Source organism: Martes martes, assembly GCF_963455335.1.
Source record: "Martes martes genome assembly, chromosome: 4".
Taxonomy (NCBI): domain Eukaryota; kingdom Metazoa; phylum Chordata; class Mammalia; order Carnivora; family Mustelidae; genus Martes; species Martes martes.
This window is the reverse complement of record NC_137891.1, coordinates 149,546,847-149,562,319: the sequence shown is the minus strand read 5'-3', so window position 1 is coordinate 149,562,319 and position 15,473 is coordinate 149,546,847. Positions and strand designations below refer to the sequence as shown.

The following is a 15,473-nucleotide window of genomic DNA, read 5'->3' as shown; positions in this document are numbered from 1 at the left end:
ACCCACTGAGCCATCCAAGCGCCCCTACTTTGCCAATCTTATTTCTGGCTATTCCCAATCTCTAGCCTCATCAGATTACTTGTTTTTTCCCAAGTATAGTATATGGCACTCACTTTTGTGTTTTTAGTTAGGCTGTTAGTTCTCCTTGGAATATCCTTTTGCCTTTCTTTTGTTTGGTGAATATCTACTTACCCATCGATCCCCAACCCAAATGTCATTGCTTCTCTTAACATCTTTTTATTTTTTATTTTTTTTAAGATTTATTTACTTATTTGAGAGAGAGAAAGAGAGGGAAAACAAGTACAGGGAGGGGTGGAGGAAGAGGGAGAAACTTTAGCAGACTTCTTGCTGAGCTCAGAGCCCAATGCAGGGCTTGATCCTATGACTCTGAGATCATAACCAGAGCTGAAATCAAGAGTTGGATGCTCAACTGACTGTGTCACCCAGGGACCTCCTCTTAACACCTTCTTAAAGCTTCCTGGGCATATTTTTTTTTCCTCATGAGTTTTGTTGCCCTGTCTGTATACTTATATTGTAACACATCACACTATCGTACCTAGTTATTTATAAGTCTTTCTTCTTTGATGATGGTATTGGAACATAGTATATGTTCAATAAAACTTTGCTGTTACTGAATAGTAAAGTTTGGATGAATAGTCTTAAGTCCATAAAAATGGTCTAAAGCTGAATTCTTTGTCCTTAGAACTTGGAAAACCATTAAAAATATTTGTGATTTCCTGAATAGTAAGGAGCTATACCAACATATTGAGGAACTGACAGCATTGCAGTCTCTTGGCTTTGAGGCTCCAAGGAGTAGTTTTGTTTTGTTTTAAGATTGTATTTATTTATTTGAGAAGAAAGTGAGAGAGAGAAAGCATGATGGGGGAAGAGTCAGAGGGAGAAGCAGACTTTCTGCTGGCAGGGAACCTGATGCAGGACTCGATCCCGGGATACTGGGATCGTGACCCTAGCCAAAGGCAGATGCTTAATGGACTGAGCCACCCAGGTGCCCCCAAGGAGTAGTTCTTAACTTTCCCTTGAGAGTCAAATCTTCGTAGTCTTTCTCTTACTTACCACTGTGCCTAAATAGGCATCATTTATTCACTCATTATGGCATTCTTCTAAAGGAATTTCATTCACTCAACAGCTAGGTATTCAGTAGTCTACTATGTGCAAGACACTTCCTTAGCTACTTGTGATATAGCAGTGAACAAGACAGATAAGTTCCTTGCCCCATGAATCTTCTATTGCATAGTATAAGTACTCAATTATGTTGACTGGGCAGATGTTATTTCTGGATGTCAGTTTCATCATATAAAACTCTTCAAAACAGCAAAGAATAGCCTTCTAGGTTTTGCTCAGAAATTTGCTCAGAAATTTCAGATGCCAACTTCTTGTACTAGGTTTTGCTTGGTTAAGAAAGAAAGAGAGGGACGCCTGGGTGGCTCACTTGGTTAAGCGGCTGCCTTCGGCTCAGGTCATGATCCCAGGGTCCTGGGATCGAGTCCCACATTGGGCTCTTTGCTCCGCAGGGAGCCTGCTTCTCCCTCTGCCTCTGCCTGCCATTCTGTCTGCCTGTGTTCGTGCGTTCTCTCTCTCTCTCTCTCTGACAAATAAATTCTTAAAAAAAAAAGAAAGAAAGAAAGAAAGAAAGAAAGAGAATCCTGTGTTTGCTGACCAGTCATTATAGATACCCTGTTACATATTTCTAAGAAGGCTGAATTACAAAACTATTCTCAAATGTTTTCTCACAAATTATAAGGATACTTAAAGGCAGTGAGAATCTGTGATAAGTAGTATAGAATGAGGGATAGCTCATGCCACTTGAGCCATCAGACCTGTATATAATTTAATGTATGAAAGTTATAACTTTCTCCTAGTTATCTCTACTTAGATGCTCCACAAGTGCCTCAGAGTCAACATGTCTATATAGAATTTATCATTTCCCCTCAACCCTGTTTTTCCTTCAGTATTCTCCATGAATGACACCAATATATACCAAATTATAGAAAACTAGAAGTCATTCTTCTATTTTTTTTTTTAAATGTAGGCTCCATACCTCATGTGGAGCCCAGTGTGGGGTGTGGAGCCCAGTGCAGGATGTGGATCCCAGTGCAGGTGTGGAGCCCAGCACTGGAAGTGCAGCCCAATGTGGGACTTGAACTCACAACCCAGAGATCAGGACTTGAGCTGAGATTTAGAGTTGGATGCTTAACTGACTGAGACACCCAGGCACCCCAGTTAGAAGTCATTCTTAACTCTGCCTTCTTCCTCAGTGTCCCATATGAGTTGCAGATGATTTGAGGATGAACAGAAGCCTAGTGATTCTGCCTCTTTACTGTCTCTTGAAATCATCTCTTCTCTCCATATTTCACTTCCAATTCCCTACTTTAGGCCCTTATCATTTCCTGCCTTAATTGTTGTCATAATCTCTCGGTTTAGTTGCTTTTGGTAATTCCCTTTATCATCTCTTTTCCATATCGTAGGCTTCTTGTTTAAATACAAGTGTGGGGGCGCCTGGTGGCTCAGTCAATTAAGCATCTGCCTGCGGCTCAGGTCATGATCTCAGGGTCCTGGGATTGAGCCCCACATCAGGTTGTCGGCTTCTCCCTCTCCCTCAGCCCTCCCCTCCACTTGTGCTCTCTGTCATACACTTTTTCTCTCAAATAGATAAATAAAATCTTTGAAAAAAATAATTGAAAGTCTGATTGTCTTACCCCAGCTTAATATCCTTTGGTAGTTCTTCATTGTTTTTAGTGTATATATATATATATATATATTTATTTATTTATTTATTTTTTAAAGATTTTATTTATTTATTTGGCAGAGAGAGACACAAGCAGGGGGAGTGGGGCAGGGAGAAGCCAGCTTCCCACTGAATAGGGAGCCTGATGTAGGGCTCAATCCCAGGACTGTGGGATCATGACCAAGCCAAAGGCAGATGCTTAATGACTGAGCCATCCAGGCACCCCTGTTTTTAGTATAAAATGTAAATACCATATACTGGCCTTTTATGATCTGATCTTTGTTTATTTCTCTCATTCTCTCTTCACGTTGAGTCCACATTTCCTCCCAAACTTCATGGCCTGGCTTCAGTGAACTACTTTAACTCAAGAGGCTTTGGTGTACTGATCTTTTTGCCGGGAATTCTCTATCTCCTACTTTCTCTTATTTGCTAACCCCAGAGATGAAGCTCCCTTTGGTACCTGGGTCTCTTGCCCATCCTGTGTGCTCCCATGCCACCCTGTGTAACATTTCTTTTTTTTTTTTTAATATTTTATTTATTCATATATTTGGGGGGGCCCACAGGCACACATGTGTGAGCCTGGGGGAGAGGGAGAGAATCTCAAGCAGATGTCACGCTGAGAGCATAGCCTGACATGGGGCACAATCTGATGACCCTGAGATCATGACCTGAGCCAGATCCAAGAGTCACATGTTTAACTGACTGAGCCACCCAGGTGCTCCCCTGTATAATATTTCTGTAATGGTATTTATCATATTGTATTTGTTTACCACAGATTCAGACTGAATTCTTTGAGGGTAAGGACCCATGGGACATACCCATGTCCTACTTGACTAGCACAGAATCTGGCATAAATTAGGTATTTTTTGGAAGCTGGTGATGGTCAAAGTTAACTTTAGAAGCAGAGGTACACATACTAGTATACAGCTCTAAGTTACATGGGCTTTATTTCTAAACATTTGAATTGCTTATTAATTTCCATACCAGCTGAAGTTTGCTTTTAGAATCTCCTTTGTGGTGTCTAATGTTTCTGCTATTTCTGTCAGAGCAGTTTCTGAAACCATCTGATTTTATTTTTATTTTTTTTATTTTAAAAAATATTTTATTTATTTATTTGAGAGTGAGAGAGAGAACATGAATGGGATGGAGGGGCAGAAGGAGAGGCAGACTCCCTGCTCAGCAGAGAGCCTAACATGAGGCTCGATCCCAGGACCCTGAGATCATGACCTGAGCTGAAGGCAGTTGCTTAACCAACTGAGCCACCCAGGCACCCTTGTTTTGCTTCTAAGGAACTAGTATTAAATAATTCTTCAGGGGGTTAAAATGGTATTTTATTTTGACCCCCAACTGATCTGACACACCTACTAGGTGTACTGCAATTCAATTCTGTTGTTAATCACTTGAGTTGATGCAGACCCCCTGAATTAAGGATTTAGTCCTCCACAAGACTGCCCTCACTTAAGAAGCCAGCCACAAGTAGGATCTCTAAGCCTCCTGCAGTTCTGAACAACTGACTATAAATACAGGGGTTTCCATGATCATTCATGTTTGATAATTCACTAGAGTTATTCCCAGAATTCAGGAAAGTGTTGTACTTATGATTACAGTATTATTATGAAGGACACAACTCAGAAACAGCAAATAAGGAGGCACATAGGGTAGAGTCTGTGAGAGTTCCTAAAGCTGAGCTTTGGCACCCTTTTCCCGTGGAGTCAGGATACATCACCCTCCGAATAAATGAAGGTACTCACCAATCAGGCAGCTCCAGCAAGCTTCAGTGTCCATAGTTTTTACTGGGGCTTTATTAGGCAGGCATACTTGATTAAATCATTGGCCACATAACTGAACTCGATCTCCAGCCCCTCCCTTCTCTTCAGGGGTCAAAGTGGCTCAAAAGTCCTAACTCTGTATTCATATGGTTGGTGTTTCTGATGACCAGCCCCCTGCCTCCCCTCCTCCCGTACTCCCCCTTAAGGAGGGCCCACTATGAGTCACCCTATTAACATAACAAAGACACTAATGATCATTTCTGGCCTTAATTGAAAACTTCAGTTCAGACAAACAATTTATATTAAAGGTTGAAACTATTCATAAAAGACTGTCTTTTGGTTGTTAAATTTATGTATTATTCTCTGACTTCTGGATCAGAATATTTTCAACAAAATTGTAATTGCTACCTCGCATATTCTGTAACTACTTATTTTGTATTTAGGAATTCCCAGTTCCAGCAGGAATACAGTTTGGACGAAGTGATGACATCTCGAGAAGTTTTTGATTATTTGACTGTCTTACAATGTTGGTAAGAAAACCTCATTTAATATTTATTTATTCATTTATTTATTTTTTAAAAAGATTTATTTCTTTATTTGAGAGAGAGAGAAAGAGTGGGAGTGAGTAGGGAGGAGCAAAGAGAGAGAATCTTCAAGCAGGCTCCCTGCTGAGTGCAGAACCCAACGATGTGGGGTTAGATCCCAGACCCATGAGATCATGACCTGAGCCAAAACCAAGAGTCAGATGCTCAACTGACTGAGCCACCTACACGCCCCCACATTTTAATATTTAATAGGAAAAAATAATTGCTCCCTCCCTCCACGTTAGGTAAACCTTAGGCTTTGTTTCTGGGTAAATCTGTATTTATGTCTGCTTCTGTGGCACTCCTGCTAATGTCCTCACTCTGGAGGGAGGACCCATACTTCCTATTCATATCTAGAGACTGTCTTTTCTCTTGGAAAATTCTGTATTTTATTTCCTTCTTTCATGAGTTCTACCTACTTTTTAAAACTTATATTTTATTCATGTAAATGTGGCTTAGGAGGCCAGTGGAGTTCAGAGTTTTTCTCTTAAGCATTTTGTTTTCTCTGCTCCATGCTTACACCTTAGGAAACGTTACTCAATTACAGTAACTAAGAGGAAATGTGAAATAAGAAAAATGAAAAACAAGAAAAACAAGACAAAAAATAGCTCTAATAATGGTAACAGTTACATCTTGAAAATTGCTTGTTAATATCTGTCTCCCCCCAAATGAAATTAGTACTTCAGAGCTCCTGCCTGTGCCCAGTTATCACCTGGAAGATACTGGCTAAGATGCAAGTGAACAAATGGGGCCAGCTTTTATCTGTTGCTGTAAGAAGGTCTGTCCACTTATAAAGTCCAGCTGCACTCAGAGAAGGCTTTTTGAGTTTGCCACTTTCCTTCACAGCTTGCTATAAGGAAAAGAGGAGATCTCTTTGAGGAGATCGCCAAAGTCTTAACTAAACCACTTTCTGGTTTGGACTTTGTGGTCTCTTTATCCCATCCTTTCTCAGTTTTCAAAAGTATTCCATGACTGGTTATTTGGTAGATAGCAAAGCTGGAGCTAGTTAGGCCTAGAGTAGAATTTTTATTATACTGGGATAGGAAGAACATTGTAGACTCCTCAGAAGTCACTATAAGATGCCTTATGCATCTGCAGAGACTAATCCAGGATTCTTTGCAAAAGAACTTTTTGGGAGAGACTCTTAGAGACCAAGCAGTGAGCTGAGCTTTGGCACCCTCTTCCTGTGCATTTAAGTTCTTGATAGAGGTTCAGTCCTCAAGTGGGAAGCATGTATAATTTTTAACTGTGGATTTTACAGTGAAGAGAGTACAATGACTAGCAAGCATCCCCAGTTTTTCTTTCCACATAGAAAGAACAACTAGTCTGTAATCCTAGGATAGAGGTGGACTGGGTATAAATAATTGTTTTTACCTTCTCTTAGTCCCACTTCCGATGGTGCTGCAGCGGCAATTTTGGCAAGTGAAGGGTTTGTACGGAAACATGGCCTGGAATCCAAAGCTGTGGAAATTTTGGCACAAGAGATGGTAACTGATTTGCCAAGCTCATTTAAAGAGAACAGCATTATTAAAATGGTATGTATGAGATTTTTTTTAATGAAGTTCAATTAGCCAACATATAGGCTATGTCTGACATTATGTTTTATTTATCAGTTGAGAAATTTCTGTTTAAAAATTTCAAGGTGACCTAATGTTGTCATTCACTCTAGAAGTTATTTACTTGAAAAAAAAATCAATCCAGAAAATTTAATATTATAACCCATCCTTAAGAATCTGTTAAGGGAAAAAAAAAATGATGAGAACATATGCTTCTTGTAATAGAGCCATGAATGCATTTTTAACTAACTAAAACATGCTATTTTGGTGGGCTTTTTCTGTTTGAATTGACTGGATATGCCCAGAGCTCCTTTCTTACACAGTTAAGGGAAAAACAAGGATATTTTCAGAGAACTTTCTTGATGCTTAGCACTTTAAAAATCCTGATAAAAGACTGAGTGAATATGGAAGAAGTTAAAAAATTGAGAATTCAGACCTAGAGTTAGTTGAATATTTGAAGATACACACATATATATTAAAGAAATGCAAAGGTGCATATATGCACACATATATAACAATCATAAGGTAATTAGAGTTTACAAATGATACTGCAATAATGCTTTGAATTTGAAAATGTCTCTCTAACTTGCCTAAAATGACAAAGCTGGGATGTGGGTGAGGTAGAACGTCTCAGGTTTTCTGATTGTAGTATTTACATCACATTTTTTTTCCTTGGAGAAAAGTTGACTTGTTATTATCTGAGATCAAAGGGCTATTAAGAGCAAGGGTTTTTAAGTGAAGATTGGTTTATTTCCATATAGAAATTCCTCATAGTTTTTAGTGTATCTGAGTCATAATGATCTCTTGATCAATCTCTTCCGACCTATTTACCACAGCAACATATTGTGGTTTGAAAGAGTTTTTATAAATGCACAAGACATGGCCTGAGGAATTGTAAGTCCTTTTTATATATATTATTTAAAATTCTGTTCTTGGGTGCCTGAGTGGCACAGGGGGTTAAAGCCTCTGCTTTCGGCTCAGGTCATGATCCCAGGGTCCTGGCATCGAGTCCCGCATGGGGCTCTCTGCTCGGCAGGGAGCCTGCTTCCCCCTCTCTCTCTCTCTGCCTGCCTCTCTGCCTACTTGTGATCTCTGTCTGTCAAATGGATAAATAAAATCTTGAAAAAAAAATTTTAAAAATGAAATTCTGTTCTTTGTAGTACAGAATTTTATATGTACATTCATAGAAGTCCCAGTTTTGATGCCCTTAATTTATTGATATGTGGTTTTGGTTTTAGGTTGGCTTTGATATGAGTAAAGAAGCTGCCAGAAAGTGCTATGAGAAATCTGGCCTGAGACCACATGATATTGATGTTATAGAACTTCATGATTGCTTTTCTGTCAATGAACTCCTTACTTATGAAGCACTGGGACTCTGTCCAGAAGGTAATATCTTTGGTGAGATGCAGATTAATTTAGTAAATTTCGCTGAGGAAATTTCATTTTTGTCACTAAAAAGAGGAATTCACTAATCATCTTTACCTCCATGTTGGCTCTGCTGTACTGTGCAAAGTGAAATGTAAGTTATCTTGATACTAGACTTTCTAGAACATGTAGTCTTGGACAATACTGACACTGAGATCACAGATTATACAAATAAATTGTATTATGTAAGTCAGGAGTACTTAGAATGAATTGTTAAGTAAAAAAAAGGGGGGGATAAAAATTACATAGGTACTTCCAAATATTTCATATTGTGTTTGAATAAAGACTTGTAGAAAGGAAAATCTCAACTGGTTGTTGAGATCTGGAGGATTTTTTTCTTTTCATTTCCAAAATGGTTGTTATTTTTCATTAATATCATTAAAACACTCTCTCTCAAATAAATAAACAAACAAATAAATAAATAAATAAAATAGCCATTCCAGTCTTCTTATGCTTACTGTTTGCATGATATATTCTTTTCTATTCATTTGCTCTTAACCTGTATATGTTATTTATCTACCTGCATAAGGTGTGTCTTTTGTAAGCAGTAGTGTATTGTTTTCTATCCTTTGTTAATTTCTGCCTTTTAACTGAAGTCTTTGAACCTGTGCTAATATAGTAGATATTAACTATATATGATCATTGAATCCTTCAAAGGTGGCTAGTCCAAATTGAGATGTGCTGTATGAAATACATATTGGATATTGAATACTTAATATGAAAAATAGAGTGTAAGGTATTTTATAATTTTTTCACTGCTTACATGTTGAAAATGGTTTGGATATAGTGTTAAATAAAATAATATATTAAGCAAAATATATGTTCGAAAATTTCAAAGTGCATATGTAATTTGCTTTATATTTGTTCGACAGTGTTATTTAATGTAATTATTGATAAGCTATGACTTGGGTTGACTATTATCTGTTATTTGTTGTCTTCTCTTCTTTTTTTTTTTAAGATTTATTTTATTTATTTGACAGAGAGAGATCACAAGTAAGCAGAGAGGCAGGCAAAGAGAGAGAGGGAGGGAAGCAGGCTTCCTGCTGAGCAGAGAGCCCGATATGGGACTCGATCCCAGGACCCTGAGATCATGACCTGAGCCGAAGGCAGCGGCTTAACCCACTGAGCCACCCAGGCGCCCCTGTTGTCTTCTCTTCTTGAACCTGTTCTTCTATTCTCCTTCTCCTGCTTTCTTTTGGATTATTTGAATATTTTATTTTTCATTTTTTATTTATTTATTTTATTTATTTATTTGACAGACAGAGATCACAAGTAGGCAGAGAGGCAGGCAGGAGAGAGGAGGAAGCAGGCTTCCTGCTGAGCAGAGAGCCCAATTCGGAACTTCATCCCAGGACCCTGGGATCATGATCTGAGCCGAAGGCAGAGGCTTTAACCCACTGAGCCACCAGGCGTACCACAATAGATAGTTTTGTGTTTTTTTTTGTCAGAGAGAGAGAGGGAGAGCAAGCAAGCACAGGCAGAGGCGGAGGGAGAAGCAGGCTCCCCGCCAAGCAAGGAGCCCGATGTGGGACTCGATCCCAGGACGCCGGGACCATGACCTGAGCCGAAGGCAGCTGCTTAACCAACTGAGCCACCCAGGCATCCCCACAATAGATAGTTTTTAATCTACAACCTAGATTTAAAGTAAAATTAGAAGTGGTGGCCATACGGACACCTGGCTGGCTCAGTCAGAGGAACGTGTGACTCTTGATCATGGGGTTGTGAGTTTGAGCCCTACATAGGGTATAGAAGTTATTTAAAAATAAAATCTTTAGGGCGCCTGGGTGGCTCAGTGGTTAAGCCTCTGCCTTCAGCTCAGGTCATGATCCCAGGGTCCTGGGATCAAGTCCCACATCTGGTTCCCTGCTTGGCAGGAAGCCTGCTTCTCCCTCTCCCACTCCCCCTGCTCGTGTTCTTGCTCTCGCTATCTCTCTCTGTCAAATAAATAAAATCTTAAAAAAAAACCCACACAAAATAAAAAGAAGTGTCATTCACAAAAAATTCTGTGATTAGTGTGCTTTAGTTTATCAATGGAGAACCTCTTGTTTTTTTGTTGTTTGTTTGTTTGTTTTTGAGAACCTCTTGTTTTTAAAGGCAGTAAAATATTTGATTAAGAACATAGGCTGTGGAGGCAGGCTGCCTGGTAATTAATCCTAGATCAATCCCCTGCTGTTGCCTTAGGCTCCTTACTTATCTATAAAATGGGAATGATAATACCTACTTCTCAGGGTTGAGGATTAAATTATGTAAATATATGGAAAATAATTAGAACAAGGCCTGACACTGAGTGTGTACTTAAAAGTTACTAGCCACCTCTAACAGCACCACAACCACCTTTATCATCTTTCTTTGGAGATTCCATTTCACTATATGGATAGAAGAATATTTTATGCAATGCATGCATTTTAATTTACTTCTTAACCACCTGGAAGAATCACCAGAGAATCGATAGGAATGTTGAAATCACCCAGTGTATAATTTTCATTTTCTTTTAAGCTTACATTTATGGCTGAACAGTATTTTCAGCCACTTCCCTTCATTTCATGACCCCTGCCCTTCCCCCACTCCCTACACTCTCCCCTCCGTTTAGTTTACTAAGAATGTTTATATAGCATATAACAGTGCAATTGAAAATGGAAATGGGATGGGCGTCTGGGTGGCTCGGTGGGTTAAAGCCTCTGCCTTCTGCTCAGGTCATGGTCCCGGCATCATGGGATGGAGCCCCATGTTGGGCTCTCTGCTTGCCCCGCCCCCCCCGCCTGCCTCTCTGCCTCCTTGTGATCTCTGTCTGACTTCTGATCTCTGTCTGTGAAAGAAATAAATAAAATCTTAAAAAAAAAAAAAGAAAAGAAAAGAAAATGGAAATGAGGCCACCTAGGTGGCTCAGTCCGTTAAGCATCTGCTTTTGGCTCAGGTCATGATCCCAGGGTCCTAGGATTGAAACCTCCCCCTCCCCCCGCACATCTGTAGGGCTCCCTGCTCAGTGGGGTGTCTGAGTCTGCTTCTCCCTCTGCCCCTCTGCCCCTTGTGCTCTTTCTTTCTGTTTCTCTCTATCTCTCAAGGAAATAAATAAAATCTTAAAGAAAAAGGAAATGAATATATTGGGCAATATTATGGATTTTTAAAGCTGATATAATTATTTTAGTTATAGTATTGTATCAGTTTCATTCTTTAGGTATCCGAATCTCTGTTATAGTTGTAGCAATTTTGGAAGACAGAGAGTTTTTAGGAAGTAATAAGAATTCTGTTTCACACATGAAATTTTCTTTTCTTTTTTAAGATTTTATTTATTTATTTGATAGGGAGATCACAAGTAGGCAGAGCAGCAGGCAGAGAGAGAGAGGGGAAAGCAGGCTCCCCACTGAGCAGAAAGTCCAATGCGGGACTCAATCCCAGGACCCTGGAATCATGACCTGAGCCGAAAGCAGAGGCTTAACCCACTGAGCCATCCAGGTGCCCCACACATGAAATTTTCTGAAAATATAAACCTTTATTACTCAATATTTATTATGTAACTTTTTTCTTTTTTAGAGAGAGAGCATGAGTAAAGGGAGAGGGGCTGGGGAAGAGGGAGAGGGAGACTCTTAAGCAGCCTTCATACCCAGTGTGGAGCCTGTTGCTGGCTCCATCTCATAACCTTGGGATTATGCCGTGAGCTGAAATTAAGATTTGGCTGCTTAACCCACTGAACCACCCAGGTGCCCTTATTATGTAACTTCTAGAAGTGCTTATATCAATTTAATGTTGGAGCTGTTAAGAAATGTTTGCTATAAGAAAGTCTTGGCTATTTTGAAATTAAAAAAAAAACAAAACATACCATTTGGTCTAATGTATGTGTGTGTGTGTGTGTGTGTGTGTGTGTGTGTGTGTGTGTGTTTTAAAGTAGGCTCCATGCCCAGTGTGGAGCCTAGTGTGGGGCTTGAACTCACAACCCTGAGATTAAGATCTGAGCTAAGAACAAGAGTCAGATGCTTAACTGAGCCACCCAGGTGCCGCTAGTCCAGTGCTACTTTTAACCTTCCTGAATATTATTTTTCCTTCTCTAGGACAAGGTGGAAAACTGGTTGATAGAGGAGATAATACTTATGGAGGAAAGTGGGTCATAAATCCTAGTGGCGGATTGATTTCAAAGGGACATCCACTGGGAGCTACAGGTAATACTAAGATTTCTTAATTTTTTTGTTATCCTTTTTTACATAAGTATGAATGGTTTAGTCATTGATTTGTGAAAGACTGTATTCTCTGAACCTGGTAGTCAGTGCTGTAAGTGATTATTTAGTCACAATATTTTTAATTTTCCTTTAAGTGTAGTGTACTTCAGTGATAACTGATGAGAATTTGAATTAGTTGAAACTCTAAATTCAACAGTATATATATTTTTAAAGTTTTATTATTTTCAAATAGGTATACAATTTAACTTAAAATGTTTCCAAATAGAGATCTTGCTAGATCTGCTGGATAAGAATAATTTGAACAGAGCACATTATTTGTATAGTTGTATATGTTGTTGGTGTTACATGGAAATTTTTTTCTCTTGAGAGAGCTGGACTAAAAGTTATGAAATAAGAATTTTACTGTGGCTCTACTGCTAACTGGCCATGTGACTCTTGATTAATTAGTCAATTAATTACTTGGACTCTTATTTTCCTTAATTGTAAGATGAAATTGTACAAAGAAGTTTATAAAATAACTTAGCACTAAAATCTGGGATTTATTGTTATGAAGATAGGTAAGTTTTATATTTTTTTCATATTGTCTTAGATATTAATTAATTAAAATTTTTATAAATTATTGCAAATTCCAGAATAGAGATGTTAGAATTAACAGTGTATTCATCGCAGCAATTAACTTTGGTTTGTTTCTGTTTATGATGAAATTTAGTAAGTTTATAATCTGGTAGGGAAAACAGATAAAGAGTAAGAGATAGGTAGACCCCTCCCCCCCAAAAAGAGACAGGTAGACAGATAGGCACACATAGATTGTTGTAGTGTAATGTGCTACCTTGTTATTCATTTTGTCTTGTTTGTTCTTTGGGTCTTTTCTCTTTTTTCATACTATCTTTTTATTAACTGTGTATTTTATAGTATTTTCTTTTCTCTCTTCTGTTGAATTATTTCTTTTTCTTGTTTTTTAGTGGTTGCTCTAGGATCTACAATATGCATCTTTAAATTAACCACAGTCTACCTTCAATTAATGTTATGCTATTTCACATGTGATGTAAGGGGTTTTTACAACAGCATATATCCATGCACTTCTGAATATATTATAAACCTTACAGTATACTATTGTTATTATTTCTCTAAACAATTTAATATATTTCAAAGTAATCTGAAAATGAGGAGAATGAGAGTGCTATCATTGGGAGTGATGGAATAACAACATCTGGCAAATAGTCTCCTTTATAAAAGTTTCAAGAACACTTGTAAAAATTATCAAGATCAAGTTTTTACAGAATTTTGGAAATTAACCAAAGACTACAACAATCTGGGGGAACTTTTTTTTAAAAGATTTTATTTATTTATTTGACAGACAGAAATCACAAGTAGGCAGAGAGGCAGGCAAAGAAAGAGGGGTAAGTAGGCTACCCGCTGAACAGAGAACCCAAGGCAACCCAAGGCGGGGCTCAATTCCAGGGCGCTGGGATCATGACCTGAGCCAAAGGCAGAGGCTTTAATGGGGGAACATTTTTTAAAACACTCAGGTGAATCTCCATAAGAATACTAAGCTTTATGGCATGTTGATTTTCTCTAATGCCACTCCCCCTTTCCCCAGCTCCTTGGTAGACTTGAAAACAAGAGCCTGCAATCATGGTGAAAACCAGCAGCCTAGGGGCACGTGAGTGGCTCAGTGACTTAAGTGGTTGCCTTTGGCTCAAGACGTGATCCAAGGGTCCTGGGATTGAGCCCTGCATTCAGCTCCCTACTCAGTGGGGAGCCTGCTTCTCCTTCTCCCTCTGCCTGGTGCTCCCCCTACTTGTGCTCTCTCTCTCACTCTGTCAAATAAATAAATAAATAAATACAATAAAAATATAAATAAATAAATAAAATCTTAAGAGATCTTAAAAAACAAACAAACAAAACCCAGCAGCCTAGCCATCACTGGAAGAGTCAAAATGGAATTGGAGCTCTTTCAAGCCCCATTCTCAGAGAATTGTCATTATTTGATATGCCTGACAGTTCCCCGGTGAATCATTCTTAAAAGGCTCGTCTTTATGTAACCTGACAGAGAACTTGCACCAGTGCAAACAGCATTTTCTTCAGAGTCATTTGTTGAGAACGATTAGTAACAACTGGCTTAACAACATACCTGCCTGAGCTGCTGATAACAATTGGGGCAAACAACCCAACCAAAAAACTTCAAAGAAAAAGCTGAGGAATGAGACGTCTGTAGGGGTCTTTGAAAAGATCTGACATATCCCTGGGAATCTGGAACACCAAGTATATACATAAGGCTATGTGTATGTTCAAAGCTGTCTGCATGTTCAGAAAAGACCTGAGAAGGTCCTAACCTTTATCTCTGGCTAACCTGGGGGCTTTGTGCAAGCAGGAAGTAGAGGCTAAGGTGAAGTTGTGAACTGCTTAACAGAGCCTCAGCAAAGACTGAGAGACTTACTAGTTCCAAACATTTAAGAAAATCTCTGTCCAGCCATTAGCTAACCACTAAGTTAACCAAGAGGAAATTATAGTGGTCAATTACAGAATCAGTTTGATAAAGTCACTAGGTCAAAAACAATAACAAACTCTGGGAAAAGGGAAGAATCTGATTTCTAGAGTTGCCACATTATTTAAAATACCCAGTTTTCAACAAAAAACTGTGAGACATGCAAAGAAACAAAGAATAGCCCATACATGGTGGGAAAAGCAGTTATTAGAAACTGAGGTAGCTCAAACATTGGATTTACTAGACAAAGACAATCATCTACTTACGTATGTTCGAAGAATTAAAGGAAACTATATATAAAGAACTAAAGGAAAATATCACAATATGTCATCAAATAGAGAACATCAATTACTAGGTAGAAAATGATAGAAAAGAACCAAACAAATTCTGGCATTGAGAATTATAGTAACTGGAATGAAAAGTTCACTAGAGGGCTCAACAGCAAATCTGAGCAGGCAGAAGAAAATATCAGTGAACTTTAAGGTAGGTCAATTGAAATTATCCAGGCTGAGGAACGAGAAAAAAAAAAGAAGAAGAAGAAGAAGAAATATGGACAGTCTCAGAGACCTGTGGGACCCCAGCAACTCTAACAACATACACATAATAATGGCCCCAGAAGAGAGGAAAGAAAGGACAGAGAGAATATTGGAAGAAATAATGACTGATAAATCCCCAAACTTGAGAAAAAGAACATTTATATACATGTCCAAGAAGTTCAACAAACTTCAAATAG

The 15,473-nt window shown here is 38.6% G+C and overlaps 1 protein-coding gene across 1 annotated transcript in view; it reads left to right on the top strand.

The window, feature by feature from the left end:
- The window catches only part of SCP2 (sterol carrier protein 2), a 109,482-nt gene that overhangs the window by 48,501 nt on the left and 45,508 nt on the right, over positions 1-15,473 (top strand). The window contains exons 8-11 of the mRNA XM_080801016.1: positions 4,959-5,045; positions 6,484-6,634; positions 7,894-8,041; positions 12,127-12,234. Of these exons, the coding sequence (XP_080657142.1) occupies positions 4,959-5,045; positions 6,484-6,634; positions 7,894-8,041; positions 12,127-12,234 (494 nt within the window). The remainder of the gene's footprint in view (positions 1-4,958; positions 5,046-6,483; positions 6,635-7,893; positions 8,042-12,126; positions 12,235-15,473) is intronic.